General features: G+C 45.5%; 1 protein-coding gene across 2 annotated transcripts; it reads left to right on the top strand.

The window, feature by feature from the left end:
- The first annotated feature begins 7206 nt into the window (after positions 1-7206).
- LOC140904916 (uncharacterized) lies at positions 7207-24521 on the top strand. Of its 2 annotated transcripts, XM_073327283.1 has the most exons (9): positions 7208-7549; positions 9935-10000; positions 13337-13402; positions 16875-16940; positions 20775-20867; positions 21396-21585; positions 22648-22758; positions 23292-23381; positions 24198-24521. In XM_073327283.1, the coding sequence occupies exons 1-9, from the start codon at positions 7449-7451 to the stop codon at positions 24450-24452; spliced, it is 1038 nt and encodes a 345-aa protein (XP_073183384.1). In that variant the 5' UTR covers positions 7208-7448; the 3' UTR covers positions 24453-24521. The 2 variants fall into 2 exon arrangements, with proteins under 2 accessions (XP_073183385.1, XP_073183384.1); XM_073327284.1 differs by lacking the exon at positions 20775-20867 and having other exon boundaries at positions 7207-7549.
- The last annotated feature ends 1668 nt before the right edge of the window (positions 24522-26189 follow it).

Raw genomic sequence — 26189 nt, 5'->3', positions numbered from 1 at the left:
CACTTTTGTTAGGTTGTGGTAGCAGTGTATGTAGACCTCATCTCTGCTGGAAGAGCATTTCTGAAGGCCAAAGTTATACATCATTTGATGGCATTCTGCTGGGTGATTCTGTGCATATTCCTCCCATGCTCCATCTTGGAAGATCTCCTTCGGGAACTCTTTGAAGTTTTCATCCACTGTGCTGCCTCCCCATCCTCCTCCTGATGCCCTATGTAATTCTTTCAGGGATTGGTTCTCTTGGATTTCATGTACTGTGATGTCGATGGTACCACCTAAGCCCCCCAAAATGAGTAAAATTAGTTAATTTTTAAAAAGAAGTTATTGCCCTCACTTTAGCTGAATAAAAGGCTGCTTTTGAAAGAGTCCTTATCTTTACAAAAGTAAAAAAAATCTCACAATTGGCAAATGTGCTCTGCAAATTGGGATACAGAGCTGCCCGTTCTTTAGCTTATCTTTCCTTGCCCACGGATTCTTAGACTTTGTCTACACTACCACTTTTGTCTGTCGGGGTGTGAAAAAACCTCCCTCCGACTGACATAAGTTTCACTAGCAAAAGTGCTGGCGGGGACAGCGCTCTGTTGGCAGGAGAGGCTCTTCTGCCCGCATAGCTAACGCTGCTCTTTGGGGGTGGTTTAATTATGCTGGCAGGAGAGCTCTCTCCTGCTGACAAAGAGTGGCTCCACAGGAGACCTTAGAGCAGCACAGTTGTGGCGGTACAGCTGTGCCGTTGTAAGGTCCCTAGTGTAGACACAGCCTTAATTTCTGCATTCTGTGCAGCAGTGGTTCTCAGCCTTTCCACACTACTGTACCCCTTTCAAGAGTCAGATTTGTCTTGCATACCCCAAGTTTCTTCTCACTTAAAAATGACTTGCTTACAAAATCAGACACACAAATACAGAAGTGTCACAGCCACACTGTTACTGAAAAATTGCTTCCTTTCTCATTTTGTCTGTACGAAATTTTAGTTTGTACTGACTTTGCTATTGCTTTTGATGTAGCCTGTTGTAAAACTAGGCAAATGTCTAGATGAGTTGATACAATACCAAGCACACTGTTGGTGTCCAATAAATAGTTTACTCAAACCCAGCCCAAAGTTGGTAATAGCTGTGAGATATTACTATCTGCTGGAAGTTCAGTGGCCTGTAGGAAATGAGTTGGTAGGTCTCAGTCTAGTACCCAATGGCCAAGTGTCCACATCCCAGTTGATGCTAAGTCCCTTCTGAGATGTCAGAACTGAATGTGTGTGAAAACTGACATTTTGTGATACCCACAGTCTCTGGCCGAGTTGGGGCACAATGCTGAGCATAGAGTGTCTGTAGGAAGCTTGCACTGCCTCTGACCATCCTGAATTTGTTCTGCGAGAAACACAGACTTCTGTCTCCCAGGGATGTCAGTCTGTCCTCAGCACTAAGTTCACGTTACACCACATTAAAACGGCTCCCACACCACGCTCGGACGCATCTGTGGTTACTAGGAACGGTCTGTCAAAGTCTGGGGGCCTTAACACAGGGTCAGACATGAGTGTCGCTTTAAACTGGTTAAAGGTCTTCTGACATTCTTCGGCCCACTGAACGGCATTTGCTGCGGTTTTTTTGGTTAGGTCTGTCAGTGGGGTGGTGATTTGGCTGTATTGCGGTACAAATCGCCTGTAATATCTGGCCAAGCCTAAGAAGGATTGGACCTGTTTCTTTGACTTTGGGACAGGCCACTTTTGGAGAGCATCCACTTTGGCCTGTAGGGGGTTGATAGTTCCTTGACCCACCAGGTGTCCAAGGTAAGTCACTCTGTTTAGGCCTATTTGACACTTCTTAGCCTTAACAGTTAGTCCTGCCTCCCTTATGCACTCAAAGACTTTTTGTAGATGTTCCAGGTGTTCTGCCCAGGAATCCAAAAATATATCCACATCGTCAAGGTAGGTGACTACATTTTCTCCCAGTCCCGCTAGGAGACCATCTACAAGACTTTGGAAGGTGGCAGGTGCATTCCGCAGCCTGAAAGGGAGTACATTAAATTCATACAGCCCAACATGTGTGGTGAAGGCTGACCTTTCTTTGGCAGATTCATCTAGCGGTACCTGCCAGTACCCCTTGGTTAAGTCCAAGGTAGAGATGAACTGGGCCCATCCCAGTTTGTCCAATAGTTCATCTGTGCGTGGCATTGGACAGTTGTCTGGGTGAGTTACAGCATTTAGCTTACGGTAGTCCACGCAGAAATGTATCTCCCCATCTGGTTTGGGAACTAGAACCACTGGAGATGCCCATGCACTGCCAGAGGGGCAGATTACCCCCATCTGTAGCATATCCTGGATCTCCCGTTCTATAGCAGTTTTAGCTTGAGGAGACACCCGGTAAGGTTGGTCTTTAATTGGGTGAGCATTACCTGTGTCAATGGAGTGGTATGCCTGTTCAGTCAGTCCTGGGGTGGCTGAGAACGTCGGCACATAGCTAGTGCACAGCTCCTTGATCTGCTGTTGCTGCATACGCCCAAGGGTCATGGAGAGGTTCACCTCTTCCATGCCACCATCGCTTTTCCCTTCGTAGTAGACACCTTCACGCCACTCAGCGTCATCTCCTCCCTGGGCTGTAAACTGATAAACCTTTAATTCTCTGGAATAAAAGGGTTTTAGAGAATTAATATGGTACACCTTAGGCTTTCGGTTGGAGGTGGGGAATGCTATGAGATAATGAACAGCTCCCAGGTGCTCCTGGACCGTGAATGGCCCTTCCCTCGATGCTTCCATTTTATGGGCCTGGAGCACTTTTAAGACCATGGTCCCCTACTTTGAAGGAATGCTCTCTGGCATGTTTATCATACCAGGCTTTTTGCTCTTTTTGAGCATCCTTTAGGTTTTCTTTAGCAAGGGCTAAAGAGGTTTGGAGGGTGTTTTGTAGGTTGGTTACAAAGTCCAGAATGTTAGTTCCTGGAGAAGGTGTAAACCCCTCCCATTGCTGCTTCACCAACTGTAATGGCCCCTTAACCTCGCAGCCATATACAAGTTCAAATGGTGAAAACCCTAAACTGGGATGTGGTACAGCTCTGTAGGCAAAGAGCAACTGCTGCAACACTAGGTCCCAATCATTGGAGTGCTCATTTATGAATTTATGTATCATGGCCCCCAAAGTTCCATTAAATTTCTCCACCAGGCCATTTGTTTGATGATGGTAAGGGGTGGCATCCAAGTGATTCACCCCATGAGTTTCCCAAAGGCTTTCCATAGTTCCTGCCAGGAAATTAGTTCCTGCATCTGTGAGGATGTCGGAGGGCCAACCTACCGTGGCAAAAATGTCTGCTAGTGCCTGGCACACACTTTTAGCCTTGGTGTTGCTTAGAGCTACTGCTTCCGGCCATCAGGTGGCAAAATCCATGAAAGTCAGTATGTACTGCTTTCCTCTGGGTGTCTTTTTCGGAAAAGGACCCAGAATATCCACAGCTACTCGCTGAAATGGAACTTCAATGATGGGGAGTGGCTGGAGAGGGGCTTTGACCTGGTCTTGGGTTTTCCCACTCTTTGGCATACCTCACAAGACCGGACATAGGTAGAAACATCCTTGCCCATTCCCTCCCAGTGGAATGACCTCCCCAAACAGTCTTTGGTCCTGTTCACCCCAGCGTGGCCGCTAGGATGATCGTGGGCTAAGCTCAAGAGCTTGGCCCGTTACTTAGTTGGAACTACCAACTGTCTCTGAGGATGCCAGTTTTCCTGGTGTCCACCAGAAAGAGTTACCTTTTATAAAAGTCCTCTTTCTACAACAAACCTGGATCGATTAGAAGAGCTGAGAGGCGGTGGGTTGCTCCGTGCCGCCGTCCAAGCTCTCTGGAGGCGTTCATCTGCTTTCTGTTCGGTCTGGAACTGTTCCCTTGATGCTGGAGACATCAGTTCCTCATTGGAGTGTGGACCTAGGCTTGGTCCCTCTGGAAGCAATATAGGGGATGGAGCTGTTTCCATTGACTGTGAACCACTCTCCACTTGGGCACTATGTTGGGATTCAGGCTCCGGCTGAGCCTCTTGTGTAGGGATATCGGCTGCTGCCGGTTCAGGTTCGGTGGGGCCCTCTGGTGTTGGGGTTGCAAGTACTGGATTCAGGGCTGGCAATGGTTCAGGTGCTGGTTGTTCCACCAGTTCCGGTTCTGGGGCTGGCTCTGTCTGGGTCTCTGGGACTGGATCCACTGCTGCTGTTGCAGACGTTGGCATGGGGTCCGGTTCCATCACCTCTGACCAAGTCCTGGTAGAAGTTTCCAGAACAGAGCTAGGCGTGCTTAGCCTGGCTGCGGGTGACCATTCCCACCCTCTCGGCTAGTTTCACATGATTGGCCAAGTCTTCCCCCAACAGCATGGGGATGGGATAATCATCATAGACTGCAAAAGTCCATGTTCCTGACCAGCCCTTGTACTGGACAGGCAACTTGGCTGTAGGCAAATTGAAAGAGTTGGACTTGAAGGGCTGAATTGTCACTTGGATCTCTGGGTCGATTAAATTGGGGTCCACTAAGGAAGCATGGATAGCCGACACTTGCGCTCCAGTGTCCCTCCTTGCAGTGGCCTTCTTCCCGCCCACACTCAGTTTCCCTCCGCTCCAAGGGTATCTGGGAGGTATCTGGGCCTGAGGACCTCTGGTGTGATTCTGATGCAATGAACTGTAATCTGTTGGGGTTCTTGGGGCAGTTGGCCTTTACATGCCCCGGCTCATTACATTTAAAACATCGTCCAGCTGATGGGTCACTGGGGCGAGGTGGGTTGCTGGAGAATGGTGTGGCAGGACGATAAGGTGTCTGGAGTATTCCCTGGTGTGTAGTTGGGGCCTTGGGCTGCCCCCGGTAGTAGGGTGTGGTCTGAGGGTGTCCCTTCTGGTATCCGCTCCAACTGCGACCAGGGTTGTTCCTCTCTCCTCCCTCCACCCATTTTGTTCCGGCTTGCTCCACCTCTCTGGCAGTCTGGGACTGCTCGTATCGATCAGCATAAGAAGCAAGACTTTCTGCTGAGTCCATTTCCTTATCCCATAAACACTGTTTTATTTCCTCCTTGGACATATTCAGGAATTGCTCCTGAGCTATCAAATCATACATTCCGTTAAAGCTAGTGACACCCCTTCCTTGAACCCATTTATCTAACAGATCCTTCATCTTGTTTAGATAAGGCACATTACTTAGTTCAGGCCCTCTCTTAAGGATTCAAAATTTTACTCTGTACGTTTCAGATGTAATTTGAAATTGCTTTAAAACCAAATCCTTGAACTTATTATAGTCAGAAGCCTCATCAATAGGCATCTTATTGAATATGTCCAGAGCTCTTCCAGTCAATTTTGCAACCAATGTGGTCATCTTGTGAGCTTCAGGAATTTTATGGAGAGTGCACAATCTCTCAAAGGTTAGAAAATATTCAGCAATATCACTGGATTCATCATACTGTGGACATAGTCACTCCCATTTGTGGATTGTTGGGGAAGGATGGTTAGGATTATCCAGTAGATTCCACTCAGCCTTTGCCTTCTCCTTCTCCGCCTCAGCATGCTTACTCTCTTTTTCCTTCTCCGCCTCAGCATACTTCCTCTCTTTTTCCTTTTCCTCCAGTTCTTTTTCCTTTGCCTCCATAGCTCTCCTGTGGGCAGCCTCTTGGGCTTTTTCCTTTTCCTCCACTTCTTTTTCCTTTGCCTCCAGGCAAATAGGCAGAAAAACCCTCTAGTTGCTCTTAGCTAAAAAACCCCCACCTCTTCAGGTCTGTGAAGAACTTGTGAATTTCCCTGCAGGAGGTTAACTACACTGCCTTTAGGTAGAGAAAACTCCAGCTCACAAAAGCAAGCTCCCTTTTGTCTCTGCTCTGGCCCCCAGGCAGAGACAAAAAAAACTCTAACTGCTTTCAGCTTAAAACCTGTTTCCAAGCAGCCCAAAGGAAAGAAGAAAAATGTCCTTTTAAAATCTGTGCATCTGGTTCAAAAAATCTCAAATTGATCTCAAAATAATCCCCCCAAAAAATCTCAAATTGATCCCACCTCTGCCACCATCTCAAGGTTCCTTCCCCACTCTGAACTCTAGGGTACAGATGTGGGGACCTGCATGAAAAAACCCCTAAGCTTATTTTTACCAGCTTAGGTTAAAACTTCCCCAAGGTACAAACTATTTTACCTTTTGTCCCTGGACCTTATTGCTGCCACCACCAAGCGTCTAACAAAAATAACAGGGGAAGTGCCCACTTGGAAACGTCTCCCCCCAAAAAAAGCACTACACCCCCTTTCCTGGGGAAGGCTTGATAAAAATCCTCACCAATTTGCAAAGGTGAACACAGACCCAAACCCTTGGAACTTAAGAACAATGAAAAAACAATCAGGTTCTTAAAAGAGAATTTTAATTAAAGAAAAAGTAAAAGAATCACTTCTGTAAAATCAGGATGGTAAATACCTTACAGGGTAATCAGATTCAAAACAGAGAATCCCTCTAGGCAAAACCTTAAGTTACAAAAAGACACAAAAGCAGGAATATATATTCCATTCAGCACAACTTATTTTATCAGCCATTTAAACAAAACAGAATCTAACGCATATCTAACTAGATTGCTTACTAACTCTTTACAGGAGTTCTGACCTCCATTCCTGCTCTGGTCCCAGCAAAAGCATCACACAGACAAAGAGGACCCTTTGTTTTCCTCCCCCCCCTCCAGATTTTAAAGTATCCTGTCTCCTCATTGATCATTTTGGTCAGGTGCCAGCGAGGTTATCTTAGCTTCTTAGCCCTTTACAGGTAAAAGGACTTTGCCTCTGGCCAGGAGGGATTTTATAGCACTGTATACAGAAAGATGGATACCCTTCCCTTTTTATTTATGACAGCACCCATTGCTGATGTAGCAGGGCAGTGTACAGTGGAGTGGTGTACTCATCAGTGGGGTACAGTAGCACCCTAGGAGCCGTAGTCATGGACCAGGGTCCCTTTGTGCTTCGTACTGTGCAAACAGAGCAAAATGATGATCCATGCGTGTCGCAAGAGAAAAGCAGTAGCCACTGTATGATGTGCTAAAATCAATGGCAACAATAAACAAGGACTTGCTTGCCTTGCTCATGAACTTGAGAGAGGGAGAGACTCATACACAGCCAGTTAGAACAGACTACTGAAAGTGAAACAGTTTTACAGTTAACTCTGCAGTATGAAACCCTACCCCTACTTTTCAATTGGCTGGGTGATCACTGCAGACTCTGATGTGGGGGAGGGGGAGAGCCAGGGCTCTCTGCATAAATTCTCCAAGGAGGAGTCAGCCTCACTCTACTGAGGTTTTGAGCTGCAAAGGATCTTGAAAGCACCAAGGACCTAGTTGGAGCTGCTTTCCCTGCTTGTTTGTGCAAGCAAGAACGTGCTTGATACTTGGAGCTCTTCCCCACACTCCTGTGGATCAGCTTCCATACAACTCCTCTCTCTTCTGTCCCCTCCTGTTTGGAAGACACATTTGCTATTTTAATAGGAGCATGGATCAAATCAAGTTGACTAAGCCTGGCAGAGCTCATGCAGATACTTCACACTTGAAGAACCAACAACAAAGAAGAAGCGCTTCAGAGGAGATCTGCAGGTATGTTGGGGAATAGGGTAATCAGTGGGTAATCGCAGCATGTTTAATAGGAGCTCTAATTTTCTGTTTAAAAATACTTGTGAAACTTGCATGCAGAAGAGACTGCATGTTTTTGTTTGCTAATATTTGCACATTTCAATCTGGGATAGAAGAACACAGATTTGCAACCAAAATGACAAGATGCTGCACTTCCCCTGCCCTCCCCCTGTATGAAACCTTAAAGTGCCTTGATTTTGCCCCCGTTGGAAAATTGACATTTTTGTTTAAAGTGGTTTCACTGCAAAATGATTGTTCCCGCACACACTGCGAGGGGAGAACAGGGTTTGCTTTTTCACTGACCACTGCTGAACTTGACCTTTTCTGCTCATTTGAGTTCACCCGCAGGCACCACATACATGCATCCTGTATCATCCCATGGTCAGCTGCAAAAGTTTGGCCAGTATGTGTTTGTGCAGTAAGTCTTAACTATGGATGGAGCGAAGCTGCATGGTTCAGTGCCAAAGCTGGACTTCCCCTAAAATTTGAGAGTATTTGGATCTGGAGTTTTGGCTCTGATCATTGTACGATGGAGCAAGCTCAAGCTGCACAGTTTGGATCCTGTTTCAGTTTTAAAAGAGAGATTTTTCAACAGCAGTGACACCCAGTGAAAAGCCAGAGAACTGCTCCTTCCGTTAATATTAAACAGTAGTTCATAAGCCAGTGGTGGTGTTGAACCTACAGTCTCACTGAAGAGTATCATTGCTTTCATCCTTGTGTTTTGTTTTATCTCTGAACCCTAGTGGAGAATTATAGACTTGTGGTTCCAACTGGCCCCTGGCTCCCTCATGCTTTATATGGGGGCGAGGGGTTTCAGATCCTTGCTCAGTAGTAAACTGGTATTTGGCAGGGACTGTAAGTGAAGGTGCCGTGGTAGTATACACTGCACTTGGGGCTAGAGGGAAAAGAGAATCTTGTATACAGTGCCCTCCTAACAGTTAAATAAGCTACTTAAAGGTAGGGTGTCAGCTGGGATTCCGGTGAGGGTGAAAAGGGGTGAACTGTGGGGGGAGAAGAGAGGCGGTACTCTAGACACGCAGTTCACAAGCATAAAATGCCAAAATGAATCCTCCAAAAAGATCAAGAATAGTGATCAGAAGTGTGAATTGTGTATTTTCCTTGCTATTCTGTAAATTGCCTCTTCACCTGGGGCCAGTCACCCTCCTCCCATCTGTCTAGTGCATCTGTCACCTTTGAACTTGTTGGGACTCTACAAACACAATATTTCTAACAAAATTTATCAAGCTGCATTTATATGGGGGCAAGGGTGTCAGATCCTTGCTCAGTAATTAACTGAATTGCAGGAACATCTTGAACATATAAACCGGAGCTGAAAATCGCTCCAGAACAATATTGGCATTTCTGCTCCTAGGAAGAACCAGGAAACTGAGAAGCATCCATGAAATTGAAAAATATCTTTGTAATGTTACAACCTATTTCCTCCTTTCTCCTTCTCTAAATGGGATTCTACAAAATAAAAAAAAGTGCCTTTAACGAAAAAGAAATCCGCTTTGAGCAAAACAGCTAGACAGATTTCTTTTCCATAACTGAAATGGTTTTAGTGTCAGTTTGAGTTTTGTGTAGTGAGTTCTTATTTTATCTTGCCCAGTTCATCCTGCCCCAGTGATTATTGCTAGCATTAACCTATTTTAAGATTCTATCCTGCCTCCCATCATGGTAGTATCTTAGCACTTTCCACATAAAAATGAGTCGCAATAGCGAAGTCTCGAGTGGATTTCATGGAGACTCGGGCACTTCTCTTTTTGGGTAACTTTGCTTGGGGTAGGGTTTTTTATTTTTTTTATATATATATGTTTTATTAACTTCCTCTTCTTTTCTGTGATGGTACGGGTTTACTGGGTAGAAGGTGGTGTTGGTGCTGCTTAAGTTTGGTGATGATATTCCATTTTAGACCCCTACCCTTGGGGTCTCCAAACAATTGTTCATGTTCCGAATGGATCCCTGAGGTTTGCACCATTCTTGTCATTTGTCCTCCTTGCGCTTTACTGAGACGCGAGCCCCTTCTTTGCCTAGAGGGACAATGTGTGGCACTCCTTGTCTCCAGAGGCTCCGTGCTGTGCCTTGGCGCCATTGCTTGGCGCGAACTCCTAGATAAAGAGACAGAGAGAGGGTGGCTCAGATCATCACAGGTCTCCCACAGGGCAGGGCAGAGCAGTGATCTCTAAGCCACCAGCCCAAGCAGATATGTTTTTAACCATATAAGTCTTAGCTGTTTCGTTATTTTGCTGAAGGGCTGACTAATAATTTAGCTTTTGCTTTTGCAGATGTTATTACTTTTATGGATATTTTATTAACTCTAATCCCTTTTCATTATTCTCTGCCCAACAGAAGTAACATGATTGCTCTAGATAAATCTATGGCGGATCGCCTAGAGGCTTTGGAAGGAAGATTCAGGTAAGTGGGGAGGTTCAGGCCTCGATGACAGTGAAAAATATTGTGACTCCTTCTTAAATATCTACTATAGAAAAGAAGTCTTGAAAGTTTCCAGTTGTGGTTTTCTCTTCACCAAGTTTACAGAGTGCTTGTGGGTGTTGATACTAAAATATCAACATGCCCAGTGATAGGACTAGTTCCATTTCTCCAGCTTGGCATCTCTCTCCGTCAATGGGGGTTGTGCGAACGGAAAGCCTGCACAGTTGTTGTATGGTTCTTTCCACCAGTCCAGGGAGTGTTTGACACTGGAGGGTCAGGTCCAGAGGCTGCTACCAACTTCAATTTGTCTTGAAGGGCAAATCTGACAGTGTGATGTAACACCACAGCCTTATTTTGCCATATGATTGGCATCTTGAAATCATGTCATGGTGTGACGCAATATGATGACTTTGATTTCCATTCCAAAGAATTTTCTAAGTAAGTAATACCCCCTTGCACATCAGCAGGACAGAGGATAAAGCCACCCAGTCTGTTACAGTAAGGGCAGGTAGTAAACTTATTTTTGGCAGGGACTGTGAGTGCAGCTGCTGTGGTACCATACACTGCTCTTGGGGCTAGAGGGAAGGGAGAATCTTGTATACAGTGCCCTCCTAACAGTTAATTAAGGGGTGGCTTGGACAAGCTTCTAAAGGGAAGGGTGGCAGCTAGGATTCTGGTGAGGGTGAAAAGGGGTGAACTGTGGGGGGAGAAGAGAGGCGGTACCCTAGACATGCAGTTCACAAGCATAAAATGCCAAAATGAATCCTCCGAAAAGATCTAGAATAGTGATCAGAAGTGTGAATTGTGTATTTTCCTTGCTATTCTGTAAATTGCCTCTTCACCTGGGGCCAGTCACCCTCCTCCCATCTGTCTAGTGCATCTGTCACCTTTGAACTTGTTGGGACTCTACAAACACAATATTTCTAACAAAATGCATCAAGCTGCATTTATATGGGGGTGAGGGGTGTCGGATCCTTGCTCAGTCATTAACTGAATTGCAGGAACATCTTGAACATATAAACCGGAGCTGGAAATCGCTCCAGAACAATATTGGCATTTCTGCTCCTAGGAAGAACCAGGAAACTGAGAAGCATCCATGAAACTGAAAAATATCTTTGTAATGTTACAACCTATTTCCTCCTTTCTCCTTCTCTAAATGGGATTCTACAAAATAAAAAAAAGTGCCTTTAACGAAAAAGAAATCCGCTTTGAGCAAAACAGCTAGACAGATTTCTTTTCCATAACTGAAATGGTTTTAGTGTCAGTTTGAGTTTTGTGTCGTGAGTTCTTATTTTATCTTGCCCAGTTCATCCTGCCCCAGTGATTATTGCTAGCATTAACCTATTTTAAGATTCTATCCTGCCACCCATCATGGTAGTATCTTAGCACTTTCCACATAAAAATGAGTCGCAATAGCGAAGTCTTGAGTGGATTTCATGGAGACTCGGGCACTTCTCTTTTTGGGTAACTTTGCTTGGGGTAGGGTTTTTTATTTTTTTATATATATGTTTTATTAACTTCCTCTTCTTTTCTGTGATGGTACGGGTTTACTGGGTAGAAGGTGGTGTTGGTGCTGCCGCTCTTATGTTGGGAAGGCTTCTAATGAGTTAACTGTCAGCCCCGATACATCTGTGCCCTACAAAGGTGAAAGTGAGGCTCCCCAGGGCAAGCTCACAAATTTGGATGGAACCAAGAAGGAACAATTGGTGAAATCTGTGGAAGACAAACTTAGATAAGTTTGGTGATATGAAATTTTATTCCATTTTAGACCCCTACCCTTGGGGCCTACAACCAATTGTTCATGTTCGTAATGGATCCCTGAGGTTTGCACCGTTCTTGTCATTTGTCCTCCTTGCCATTTACTGAGACGCGAGCCCCTTCTTTGCCTAGAGGGACAATGTGTGGCACTCCTTGTCTCCAGAGGCTCCGTGCTGTGCCTTGGCGCCATTTCTTGGTGCTGACCCAGTGATGAGCTGTCAAAATCTTAACAACCGGTTCCCTCCTCACCCCACAAGGGGGTCGTTGCCCACCCCCGCCCCCCAGGACTCCTGCCCCATCCAACCCCCCCGTGTTCCTTGACACCCCCCCCAGAACTCCTGTCCCCTGACTGTCCCCAGAACCGGGCAGGAGGGTCTCGTGGGCCACCGTAGTGGGTGCCAACCCCACCCCTAAGAGCCAGAGGCGGGGGTGAGGTGGGGAGTCCCGGCGGTGCTTACCTGGGGCAACTCCCAGGAAGCATCCAACAGGTCCCTCTGGCTCCTAGGGGCGGGGGAGCGTAGCTAGGGGGGGAGTGGCCGCTCCCCCAACTGATCACATCAAAAGTGGCGCCTTAGGTGCCAGCTCCCTGGGTGCTCTGGGGCTGGAGCACCCACCGGCAGCTCCCCACCCCACGCCCGGCCCCAGCTCACCTCTGCTTCGCCTCCTCCGCTGAAGCCACCGCCCCGCTCTGCTTCTCCGTGCCCCGCTCTGCTTCTCCGCACCCCTCGGGCTTCCCGTGAATCAGCTGTTCGGCAGGAAGCCGGGGAGGACTGAGAAGCAGGCCGCAGCTTCCCACTCAGGCCGAGGGTGGCGGAGGTGAACTGGGGTGGGGAGCGGTCCCCCTGCACGCCCCTCTCCATGGGTTATCTGCTGCGGCGTGGGCCGCCCCCCGCCCTCCTCGCGCCCCACTCCCCCCCCAGCTCACCTCTGCCTCCCTGGGCCTGAGCGGGAAGCTGCCGCTTGCTTCTCAGCCTGCCCCGGCTTCCTGCACGAACAGCTGATTCGCGGGAAGCCTGGGGGGGTTCAGAAGCAGAGCGGGGCGGCACGTTCAGGGGAGGAGGAGGAGCGGAGGTGAGCTGGGGTTGGGGGTGGGGCGAGGAGCTGCTGGTGGGTGCTCTGCACCCACCAAATTTTCCCCTTGTGTGCTCCAGGGCTGGAGCACCCGTGGAGACGGCGCCTAATGCGCCACTTTTGGCCGGTTAAATTTAGAAGCCCTTTTAGAACCGGTTGTCCCTCGCGGAACAACCGATTCTAAAAGGGCTTCTAAATTTAACAACCGGTTCTAGCGAACCGGCTCCAGCTCACCACTGTGCTGACCCCTAGAGAAAGAGACAGAGAGAGGGTGGCTAAGATCATCACAGGTCTCCCACAGGGCAGGGCAGAGCAGTGATCTCTAAGCCACCAGCCCAAGCAGATATGTTTTTAACCATATAAGTCTTGGCTGTTTCGTTTTTTTGCTGAAGGGCTGACTAATAATTTAGCTTTTGCTTTTGCAGATGTTATTACTTTTATGGATATTTTATTAACTCTAATCCCTTTTCATTATTCTCTGCCCAACAGAAGTGAAACAGAGCCTCTATTTGAAGATATGGGGAAACACCTACAGTTTTTGGAAGAAAGCTTCAGGTAAGTGGGGAGATTTAGGCCTCGATGACAGTGAAAATATTGTGACTCCTTCTTAAATATCTACTATAGAAAAGAAGTCTTGAAAGTTTCCAATTGTGGTTTTCTCTTCACCAAGTTTACAGAGTGCTTGTGGGTGTTGATACTAAAATATCAACATGCCCAGTGGCGGGACTAGCTCCATTTCTGCTGCTGGGTGGAATGCCTGCACAGTTCTGTATGGTTCTTTCCACCAATCCAGGGAGTGTTTGACGCTGGAGGGTCAGGTCCAGAGGCTGCTACCAACTTCAATTTCTCTTGAAGGGCAAATCTGACAGTGTGATATAACATCACAGCCTTATTTTGCAATGTGATTGGCATCTTGAAATCATGTCATGGTGTGAGGCAATATGATGACTTTTATTTCCATTCCAAAGAATTTTCTAGGTAAGTAATACCCCCTTGCACATCAGCAGGACAGAGGATAAAGCCACCCAGTCTGTTACAGTAAGGGCAGGTAGCAAACTTATTTTTGGCAGGGACTGTGAGTGTAGCTGCCGTGGTACCTGTCAACGTTCCTCCCCCACTCTGAACTCTAGGGTACAGATGTGGGGACCTGCATGAAAACCTCCTAAGCTGACTTTTACCAGCTTAGGTTAAAACTTCCCCAAGGTACAAATTAATTTTACCCTTTGCCCTTGGAATTTCCACTGCCACCACCAAACTTTAACTGGGTTTGCTGGGAAACATAGTTTGGACACGTCTTTCCCCCCAAAATCCTCCCAACCCTTGCACCCCACTTCCTGGGGAAGGTTTGGTAACAATCCTCACCAATTTGCATAGGTGACCACAGACCCAAACCCTTGAATCTTAGAACAATGAAAAAGCATTCAGTTTTCTTACAAGAAGACTTTTAATAGAAGTAAAGGAATCACCTCTGTAAAATCAGGATGGTAGATACCTTACAGGGTAATTAGATTCAAAACATAGAGAATCCCTCTAGGCAAAACCTTAAGTTACAAAAAAGACACACAGACAGGGATAGTCAGGGATATTCAGCACAGTTTTTTTCTCAGCCATTTAAAGAAATCATAATCTAACACATACCTAGCTAGATTACTTACTAAAAGTTCTAAGACTCCATTCCTGTTCTGTCCCTGGCAAAAGCAGCATACAGACAGACACAGACCCTTAGTTTCTCTCCCTTGTGGAAGTATAATATTGTATAAGGCGACATGCTGGATATATTGTATATGAGAGGGCATGCCAAAACATGTTACAAAGTATCTGAGGGAGCACACTTAGGGACAGTTACCTTTTGAATGGAGAAGCAATTAAGATAGAGCCACAACGTCTAAGAAGCAGGCATCAGAATGGAAGGTGTGAAGGGCAATTAGTTAAGTTAACTGGAAGTTGTTAAAGGAGATTGTTAAGGGTGGAAGGTAATTGAAGATCCGTGACTGGTCTCAGGGATCTCAAAGGGTGGTGACTAAAATCTTTTTCTTCTTTTGTCTGTAACTTCTCTGTAACTTGTTCTCCAAAAAACTGTATAAATTAAAAGACACAAGCCCCACGCGGGGGGCTCACTTCTAAATGTATTAGCAGAGCAGCTTTGCTAATAAAACAGAGTGGTCTGATAAATTGTGAGTCTGAGTCAAACTTTGACACCCTCCTCCCAGCTTTTGAAAGTATCTTGTCTCCTCTTTGGTCATTTTGGTCAGGTACCAGCGAGGTTACCTTTAGCTTCTTAACCCTTTAAAGGTGAGAGGATTTTTCCTCTGGCCAGGAGGAATTTTAAAGGGGTTTACCCTTCCCTTTATATTTATGACAGTACCATACACTGCTCTTGGGGCTAGAGGGAAGGGAGAATCTTGTATACAGTGCCCTCCTAACAGTTAATTAAGGGGTGGCTTGGACAAGCTGCTAAAGGGAAGGGTGGCAGCTGGGATTCTGGTGAGGGTGGAAAGGGGTGAACTGTGGGGGAGAGAAGAGAGGCGGTACCCTAGACACACAGGTCACAAGCATAAAATGCCAAAATGAATCCTCCAAAAATCTAGAATAGAGATCAGAAGTGTGAATTGTGTATTTTCCTTGCTATTCTGTAAATTGCCTCTTCACCTGGGGCCAGTCACCCTCCTCCCATCTGTCTAGTGTATCTGTCACCTTTGAACTTGTTGGGACTCTACAAACACAATATTTCTAACAAAATGCATCAAGCTGCATTTATATGGGGGCAAGGAGTGTCAGATACTTGCTCAGTCATTAACTGAATTGCAGGAACATCTTGAACATATAAACCGGAGCTGGAAATCGCTCCAGAACAATATTGGCATTTCTGCTCCTAGGAAGAACCAGGAAACTGAGAAGCATCCATGAAACTGAAAAATATCTTTGTAATGTTACAACCTATTTCCTCCTTTCTCCTTCTCTAAATGGGATTCTACAAAATAAAAAAAAGTGCCTTTAACGAAAAAGAAATCCGCTTTGAGCAAAACAGCTAGACAGATTTCTTTTCCATAACTGAAATGGTTTTAGTGTCAGTTTGAGTTTTGTGTCGTGAGTTCTTATTGTATCTTGGCCAGTTCATCCTGCCCCAGTGATTATTGCTAGCATTAACCTATTTTAAGATTCTATCCTGCCTCCCATCATGGTAGTATCTTAGCACTTTCCACATAAAAATGAGTCGCAATAGCGAAGTCTCGAGTGGATTTCATGGAGACTCTGGCACTTCTCTTTTTGGGTAACTTTGCTTGGGGTAGGGTTTTTTATTTTTTTTATATATATATGTTTTATTAACTTCCTCTTCTTTTCTGTGATGGTACGGGTTTACTGGGTAGAAGGTGGTGTTGGTGCTGCCGCTCTTATGTTGGGAAGGCTTCTAAGAGTTAACTGTCAGCCCCGATACATCTGTGCCCTACAAAGGTGAAAGTGAGGCTCCCCAGGGCAAGCTCACAAATTTGGATGGAACCAAGAAGGAACAATTGGTGAAATCTGTGGAAGACAAACTTAGATAAGTTTGGTGATATGAAATTTTATTCCATTTTAGACCCCTACCCTTGGGGTCTCCAAACAATTGTTCATGTTCCGAATGGATCCCTGAGGTTTGCACCATTCTTGTCATTTGTCCTCCTTGCCCTTTACTGAGACGCGAGCCCCTTCTTTGCCTAGAGGGACAATGTGTGGCACTCCTTGTCTCCAGAGGCTCCGTGCTGTGCCTTGGCGCCTTTGCTTGGCGCTAACTCCTAGATAAAGAGACAGAGAGAGGGTGGCTCAGATCATCACAGGTCTCCCACAGGGCAGGGCAGAGCAGTGATCTCTAAGCCACCAGCCCAAGCAGATATGTTTTTAACCATATAAGTCTTGGCTGTTTTGTTTTTTTGCTGAAGCGCTGACTAATAATTTTGGAAGGGGCTTTAGCTTTTGCTTTTGCAGATGTTATTACTTTTATGGATATTTTATTAACTCTAATCCCTTTTCATTATTCTCTGCCCAACAGAAGTAACATGAATGCTCTAGTTAAACCTATGGCGGATCGCCAAGAGGTTTTGGAAGGAAGATTCAGGTAAGTGGGGAGGTTCAGGCCTCGATGACAGTGAAAAATATTGTGACTCCTTCTTAAATATCTACTATAGAAAAGAAGTCTTGAAAGTTTCCAATTGTGGTTTTCTCTTCACCAAGTTTACAGAGTGCTTGTGGGTGTTGATACTAAAATATTGACATGCCCAGAGATTGGACTAGCTCCATTTCTCCTGCTGGGTATCTCTCTCCGTCAATGGGGGTTGTGCGAACGGAAAGCCTGCTCAGTTGTTGTGTGGTTCTTTCCACCAGTCCAGGGAATGTTTGACACTGGAGGGTCAGGTCCAGAGCTGCCACCAACTTCAATTTGTCTTGAAGGGCAAATCTGACAATGTGATGTAACACCACAGCCTTATTTTGCCATGTGATTGGCATCTTGAAATCATGTCATGGTGTGACGCAATATGATTTTGATTTCCATTCCAAAGAATTTTCTAAGTAAGTAATACCCCCTTGCACATCAGCAGGACAGAGGATAAAGCCACCCAGTCTGTTACAGTAAGGGCAGGTAGTAAACTTATTTTTGGCAGGGACTGTGAGTGCAGCTGTCGTGGTACCGTACACTGCTCTTGGGGCTAGAGGGAGGGGAGTATCTTTTATACAGTGCCCTCCTAACAGTTAATTAAGGGGTGGCTTGGACAAGTTCCTAAAGGGAAGGGTGTCAGCTAGGATTCTGGTGAGGGTGGAAAGGGGTGAATTGTGGGGGAGAGGAGAGAGGCGGTATCCTAGAGACACAGTTCACAAGCATAAAATGCCAAAATGAATCCTCCGAAAAGATCAAGAATAGTGATGAGCAAATTTCAAACAGGTTGGTTCCAATAAACACTCAAAAATAAAGAGGTTTTTTGAGCCTTATCTGAACCCCATATAACTGGGTTGGAAATTCTGTGAGAACAGGTTTTGGTGTGAGATTTTCTGCAACTTCTGTGCCTGCTGAGGATGGCATTACAATGATAGCAGCCTCTCTCCATATCATTTTGGAGCTTTCAATCCCAGCTAGAAAAAGGAAATACAGAGGCAGCCAGGATGAGGGAAATAGCTAATGAATCTTTTTCAAACATGAAAGATTTTCTTAGAATTTTGTCAACTCAAGACTTGATTGATGTAGGACAAAGGTTCAGGTTGTTAACAGAAAGTGATCCATGATACAGAGATTGGAGCTCGATCCAAATTTTCCCCCAATTTCAGACCAATTTGGACAGGGGCCCCATTAGTGGCAGATTAAGCTTTGGTGGGTCCCTGGGCCAGACCAAGTGGGAACTCCCCACCCCTTCCTCCTGCAGTCCTCTGCCCCTCCTGCCAAGGAAATTCGGGCTCTCCCCGCTCCCCCCACAGGAGCGCTAGGCAAGTGGAGCATGTCGGGGCGTAGGTGTGCCCCTTTTCCAGGGCCCCCCAATTGGCCAGAGCCCCTGGGCGTGGGCCCCCTTGCCCCAGTGGCTAATCTGCCAGTGGGCACCATTTAAAGGGAGCAGGGAGGGCTTCTGCTCCTCCTCCCCCCCCCCCCACAGGTGTTGCTCCCAGCTTGTGCCCCTGGGGCAGGGAGTCAGTATTTTGTTTACAAACAGAGGCAAGATTAAGATAAGAAAGGGCTGGTGATTAGATCAAGGATCTGGAAGTCATTAATGAGCCTGTCAAACAGGAATCCCTCGGCAGGGGGTGTTGAAGAGAGAATGCAGGGGTCTCAGAAGAAATACAGTGAAGCCCTCTGAGCCAAGTTTACATTCAGAAAAGAGGGAAATTTGAGGGATGTATGTGAAAAGCAGGGGTCAAAACCCAGGGAAGGGATAGCAGTGTGGTATGGAGAAGTTTTCACTCTACCTGTGGTACTTATGTGGCCCCATCACCATAGTATCTGAGCACCTCACAATGTCTAACCTATTTCTCCTCATAGCCCTGGTGAGGTAGAGCAGTGCTGTTATCCCCATTGTACAGATCGGGCACTGAGGTCTTGTTTGGTCGGCAAAAGTTATGCCGCTTTAATTAAAACTGCTGTTGCATGTCCACACTAGCTCCTTGTGTCGATAGAGTGCATCCACACTTGGAACTCTTGCATCGACACAGAGCAGTGCACTATGGGTAGCGATCCCCTAGGCCCCAGCAAGTCTAAGCCAGTCCAGGCGACCCCATTAAATTGGGGTCACGACCCACTTTGGGGTCCTGACCCACAGTTAGAGAACTGCTAATCTAGTACATCTGTCACCTTTGAACTTGTTCGGAATCTACAAACACAACCTTTTGAACAACATCCATGAAGGTGCATGAAGACAGCAGCACAGAGGTCAGTGCTCAGGGAAAAGGGGATTGTCAGGAGGGAGGGACAAGCAATGTTGCTTGTCCATCAAATGATGTTTATTACCCAAGGTTATGACACACAGGACCTGAACCTGCTCCTAACAAAGTCAATGGGAGTTTTGATGTTGACATCAGTGGATGCTGGATCAGACCGTAGTTTATAATACACGTTATCTTTCTCCTATATATCTGGGCTAGCAAATCCCTGTAGTATCTAAATGAATCCCATCTTGTGCCTTGTGAGACAAATAATCATGTCATGACGTTACATCATTGTACGACAACATTGCATCCTTCTACTACAATGCAACAACATCACGTGAGGTGGCAGCAGCATCACAGCGTTGCAAGGCCATAAATACATCTGGGACAATAACTGTCATAAGAAAGGCCATACTGGGTCAGACCAAAGGTCCATCCAGCCCAGTATCCTGTCTACCGACAGTGGCCAATGCCAGGTGCCCCAGAGGGAGTGAACCTAACAGGTAATGATCAAGTGATCTCTCTCCTGCCATCCATCTCCACCCTCTGACAAACAGAGGCTAGGGACACCATTCCTTACCCATCCTGGCTAACAGCCATTAATGGACTTAACCCCCATGAATTTATCCAGTTCTCTTTTAACCCCTGTTATAGTCCTAGCCTTCACAACCTCCTCAGGCAAGGAGTTCCACAGGTTGACTGTGCGGTGCGTGAAGAAGAACTTCCTTTTATTTTTTTTAAACCTGCTGCCCATTAATTTCATTTGGTGGCCCCTAGTTCTTATATTATGGGAACAAGTAAATAACTTTTCCTTATTCACTTTCTCCACACCACTCATGATTTTATATACCTCTATTATATCCCCCCTGAGTCTCCTCTTTTCCAAGCTGAAAAGTCCTAGCCTCTTTAATCTCCTCTCATATGGGACCCGTTCCAAACCTCTAATCATTTTAGTTGCTCTTCTCTGCACCTTTTCTAATGCCAGTATATCTTTTTTGAGATGAGGAGACCACATCTGTATGCAGTATTCAAGATGTGGGCGTACCATGGATTTATATAAGGGCAATAAGATATTCTACGTCTTAGTCTCTATCCCTTTTTTAATGATTCCTAACATCCTGTTTGCTTTTTTGACTGCCGCTGCACACTGCGTGGACATCTTCAGAGAACTATCCACGATGACTCCAAGATTGTTTTCCTGATTAGCTGTAACTAAATTAGCCCCCATCATATTGTATATGTAGTTGGGGTTATTTTTTCCATTGTTCATTACTTTACATTTATCCACATTAAATTTCATTTGCCATTTTGTTGCCCAATCACTTAGTTTTTTGAGATTTTTTGAAGTTCTTCACGGTCTATTTTGGTCTTAACTATCTTGAGCAGTTTAGTATCATCTGCAAACTTTGCCATGCTGTGAGCTGGGCTTGAAGAAAAGTTGGGACTATCTCATAACTTGATTCTGGAATGGGTGGCTAACCCTAGTCTTGCCTTGTGCATCATTGGTTGGTTGGTGATATTTATTTTGTCCGTGAATCAATTCCAGGGAACTTCCCAGAATGGTCAGCGCAGAAGAGTTTCATCAGAAGGAGGAAGAATGTGAAAAACTGAAGGAACAGAAAGGAGTCTTGGAGCAAAAGTAGGGGATTTGTAAATATTTCCTCCAGAGCTCATCTTTCTACAAAGAGCCTGATCCTTCTCCCAATGCTATAACCCCTCTGTGCCACCTTGGCAGCCGAAGTATCCCCTCCCCAGATTCTCAGCCTCCCTGGGGCATGTGTACTATTGGCTACAGTGAGATGGGGGATTATGGCAGTTCTGTGTCTGTCCCCGTGTCCAAGTGCAGATGAAAGAGGCAAGCTCTCAAGACAAAACCCAAGTGCTGTTTAGATCATGCTAGCTGCCACATGTGGAATATCGCTGTGAGAGTGATTTTTCCAGACAGAAGCTGGCACACCCGGATGCTTACTGGTCAGGGGAATATGAGTTTGGGGTTGGGAAGTGCAGAGTGGAGGTTGTGTGCTTGTGAATTACATGGCAATTCTTAAAGTATTTCAGGCTTATTATTAGTTATCTATGAATTAAAAGCCCATTAGTCTTGGTATGTGTCCTTTGTACCTAGCAGTTTCATTTTAAAATGAAGTTTTTAACTCCCTTCTGGCCCTAGATTGGACCTTGTCTTGGCCAATGCAATGGGAACCCATAAGTTCTCTGAGAATCTGAATGACCCCTGTCGATTATCAGCTGTGCTGGAGATGTACGACAAGCTCAGGACACATGAATGGGAGAAAGTCAAATGTGCTGCATGTGTCTCCACCTTTCCAATGACGTATGAAGACGGTAGCACCATAATTAAGGTTTGTTCCTGTTCATATCCTAGAACTCAAATGTATAAAGTCTTGAAAAAATAATAGCACTGTAGGAAACTAGATATGACCCAAGCACCTCTTGATGCCAACTGGCCGAGGATATAGGGGTACAGGGATCCCCTGGGTTCATCAAAAGAATGTCATGTATGGTCTCTAATGAAAGCCTGTCACGTGACACGTGACATGTGACATCAGAATCATTGTAAAAGGTATGTATGGAGAATGTGTGAGGAGTTAAGTATATCTGCTGAAAATTAGGTTCTGTAGGACTGGTAGTTGAAGGCATGTCACTCAAATGTAGCGCACCATGAGACAAACTGTCCAGACAGGAGGAAGGAGATACTTACCTGTCCAGTTTTCAAATTAATTCCAGTATCATCAGTAGCAGACTCCACTCCGAAGCCTCCCTGAACAGGTGGTTCATGCTCCCCCCGTGTTGACTACTCAGTTGTTAGCTCTTATTTTCCAGCCCAGCAGGGCCTATGGAATGTCATGGAGACCAACCTAATGGTGCTGCACAGTCCTGGCATTCAGACGAGCAGGTTCAATTTCTTGTTGCCATTTCTCACTCCAACTAGGCATCAGCTGGGAGTGTTGCAGCATCTTGTCTGGTTTCCTTGTGACTAGTGCTCTGCCGTGCCACTTAGGAGACCTAGCTTTGATTTCTAATTATTGCTCCAACGCTGGGTGTATTGGGGAAAAATCATCACTGTGCAATTAAGAGGACAGCACAGGTGCACAGAAATGGAGTGACTGCTGTCCGAAATGTCTGCACTGCTTGTGCCAGTGGGAGGTGCCCACACTGGCCCTCACTTAATTGATTAACCTCCACAGATGACTGCGATAGTTTCAATCCCTGACAGCTGTCTGAAGCATTTTTGCACTTGGATTCAAGGTGCATTTATGTTGGTTGAGGGATGTTACGGTTGAATGACCTCTCTACTGCAGATGAGGTTTAAGTCTTGTACGTACTGCACGTACTGTACGTACTGCTTCTAATTTGATCCTCATCGGTATTTACAGTGATCTATTGTTATCTTTGCACTGCAGGCTGTGTTTTCCAAATGTGAAGAAGAGCTGCCACAAAGAACAGATCAAATCTTTGAACTCCTTGAGATTCCAGTTTCAAAGAAAACTACAAGCTTCTTTGACAGCCAACAGGTATTTAACATTATAGCACAGTAGGACTTGGGTAGCAGTGGGAAGCTGGGTAACCTGTTTAGATCTGCCACCTCTCTACCGCCTTATTCACAAAAGGGAAATATATCAAGTGTCCCACAGTTGCTCAACCTGGTTCAGCACCACCAGTGTGAGCGATGCTGGAAGCCCTAATGTAGACAGGCAGCTACAATGGAAATAACCTGAGCTAAATTGTGAGATGTGCAGGAGAGGCAGAGCAGAGGGGAGAACTGTGATTCCTTTATATTTGTAATTGATGTGATAGAAGAATGGCTGAGTCATATGTAGTATGGTAGGTCACATGACTGAGAGACACTAATTCTGTCATTGACTGGCTGGAATGCACTTACAAGAGTTAAAAATGTCCTTTCAACCCCATGTCCCAGTCTGGACATTTGCCCGAACCCTTGGTGCTGGAAGTTTCCAAATCACAGTTGGACCAATAACCAGGAAGTGGATTATTCCCATTTCATATCAGCTAACTCAGGCTGTTTTGTTCTTTGTTTGGTTTGTAGTTGACCCCTGGGCTGACAGGAGAGATAAAGAATCACCTTAAAAATCTCTATTTTAACTATGGAGAAGACTGTTACCGAGACAAGATTCGCGTGAGTAAATACCAAGCCTGGGAAGGGGGTTCCATTTCCAAACATGTCTGTGAAACTCACGGTATTAAAAGTCACACCACTGAGTTCTGTGCTGTATCGTTCACTTCTACCATGGGGGTGGGATTCACCAAACCCCAAGAATTTTCCTGTCCAGCTCCTCCCTTTTACTCCTCTTTCCACCCTCCCTCAAAGCTGACATTGTGGAAACCTCTCTGGCTGAGGAGCTCTGGGTGTTCCTCCCTTCACAGCCCACTGATACCACTCCTTACATCAGTCAGAAGGGGCTCATAGACTGTCTATATCTGGTTTCCATGTTGGGTCATGAGAGGTGGACATATACTACCTTGTGTTATGTGGAACTGGGAAAGCAGTAAGTGGGTGGAGCCCAAGTTTCAATAACCATATTCCAACTCTACAAAACCAGACTCTGTCCTGTTTCTTGTGGTAAAAGTCTATGTGGGCTGCAATAGAGCTGCTGCAATCACTTTGCAGCTCTTCTTTCTCCTGCCGCCTGCAAAGCTCTGCTTGGATATGGGGATCAAAGGCAGCCCATGGCTACTGGAATTATGCCAGGCCTTTGGTATGCTGAGCCCCAGAACCTAGAACTTCTCCGGATGGGAGATCAGAGAAAATAAAGGATCCTCAGACATGCCTTTCCCACTACCATCAGTTCTGGCTTAGGAATTCAGTTACTGATATTAATCCATATTTAGAAGCGGCAAAGTGAGTTAAAGGGTGGTGGTAGAGTCTGTTTAACAATTATCATAACACCACAGAGCACATAAGATAATAATCACTGTCCTTGCTTTATTTCAGCCTGCTCTTTCTCCTGATCTACAGACGTTTCAGCCACTTGTAAAGTTCACAGCAGAGTGCTACAAAATTTACTGTTTGTTGCTTCTTCAGAACCCGCCCATTAAAGCTGAGTGGCCCACAGAGGAAAGAATCCCAATCTCTTGCATGCAGCATGTGGACAATAAAAACATGGAGGATGGGATGCCATTAAACTTTCTGTGGCCGAAGCTGGTCTGTGGGGAAGAGCTAATTAGAAAGGGTGTAATCTATGATTAAAAGTAATGGCTGTTTGGAGTCAAATTATACCCCTGTGTCAAAAAGCAATAAAAAGCAAGTAAATCTGCAGCCTGGTGGTATGTGTCTTTTTTTTATCCAGCAAATGCCTGGGTTTCAGCTCTTGTAATTTAGCTTGGGGGGGGAGGGACACACAGGAGAGTGTAGGATTTACAAATAGGGTATTAAATGTTTCCAGATATCTCATGGAAAACATTTTTCTTAGACATACTTTTGCTCCTGCCTGTCTCAAATTGTAGGTACTTTTCATCCCTGATTACTTCCAAGTGTCATTTGCATGAAAACATAATCTCCCATTTTTAAATTATCTGCTGCTTATTCTCCATGGTTGGGAGTCACAGTCCACTGCATGTGACATTATCACAATGTATCTCTACAACAAACAGGATCATGCCTTCTGCTGGAGAATAAGCAGTGGGAGGAGATAAAGATGAGCTGTTAAGGAGCAAGTTTCTTGTTTGCATGAAAATGTCTTTAGTAATTAAGAATGAGGAAAGGGAAATATAAAGTTCCAGGACTCACTGAACTCACCAGGATCACAGAGATCAAAGGCTGAATATACATAAGTGACCAGTTTTAGTAGGTTTCAGAGTAACAGCCGTGTTAGTCTGTATTCACAAAAAGAAAAGGAGTACTTGTGGCACCTTAGAGACTAGTCTCTAAGGTGCCACAAGTACTCCTTTCCAGTTGTAGTAGATGTCAAAGGGTGATTGGAGCCCAGTAGAAATGCAGCCTCACCTCCTATCCGCCCATTACAGCCTAGCTGCTTCTCATGAAGTGCTAGGTTTAACTAATCCTTCCACCATCTGTAACATTTGGTCCCCTATTCCTCAAAAAGAAAAGGAGGACTTGTGGCACCTTAGAGACTAACAAATTTATTTGAGCATAAGCTTTCATGAGTCTCTAATTTGTTAGTCTCTAAGGTGCTACAAGTCCTCCTTTTCTTTTTGCGGATACAGACTAACACGGCTACTACTCTGTCCCCTATTCCTGCTTCTCTTCTTCATCCCCAGATTAGATAGGCTGGGCAGAGAGGAGAGTGTGGCTGCAAAGCTGCTATTATAAAGGCACAAACAATGCTCTCAGACCCACCGGCAGAAATAAAAAGTCACAAGGAGTTTCTGTAAAAGTTGTATTTTTTACTAATAGGGGGCGTACTGAGGGGGAAAATGGGGGTGTGGGAGGAGTAAGAGTGTGTGTGTGTGTGTGTGTGTGTGTGTATCAGAGAGAGAGAATCTCATAGCCCAGCCTCATCTCCCTGATCCAAAAGGGCAATATCCCACCAATGCTCTGGAGACCCTGCCAATATACCCGAGGGTCTTCCTAATCCCCAAATTGTGCTGACAGTTTAGCTCTGTGTTTGTGAGTAAGAATTTACCATCGTTAAGCAGCATTTGTACCAGAGTGACAAGTCAGGCCAAGTTCAATGTGTGGTGTGGTTTTTAAATAATTAAATCTAATTTATTCAATCATTTCAACCTTATTAAGAACAACATTCTGATTAATTCTAGGTCCTCCCTCCACAGCAATCAGCAACACTCAGTTGTCCCCTAAGAATCTGAACAGAGTCTGAGGTTACAAGAGGAAAATATATAATGGTTTGTACTCCTACTGCAGTGGATGGGTACCTAAGCCATGAGGTAAGTGGAGAAGTGGGATACCGGGAGGAAACACAAGGAGGAGGGTGCAACAGGAGAGGCCTCCCAATTCATACTGAGA

This window comes from Lepidochelys kempii, chromosome 1 (genome assembly GCF_965140285.1).
Source record: "Lepidochelys kempii isolate rLepKem1 chromosome 1, rLepKem1.hap1, whole genome shotgun sequence".
NCBI lineage: Eukaryota > Metazoa > Chordata > Testudines > Cheloniidae > Lepidochelys > Lepidochelys kempii.
This window is presented reverse-complemented; position numbering and strand designations above follow the sequence as displayed.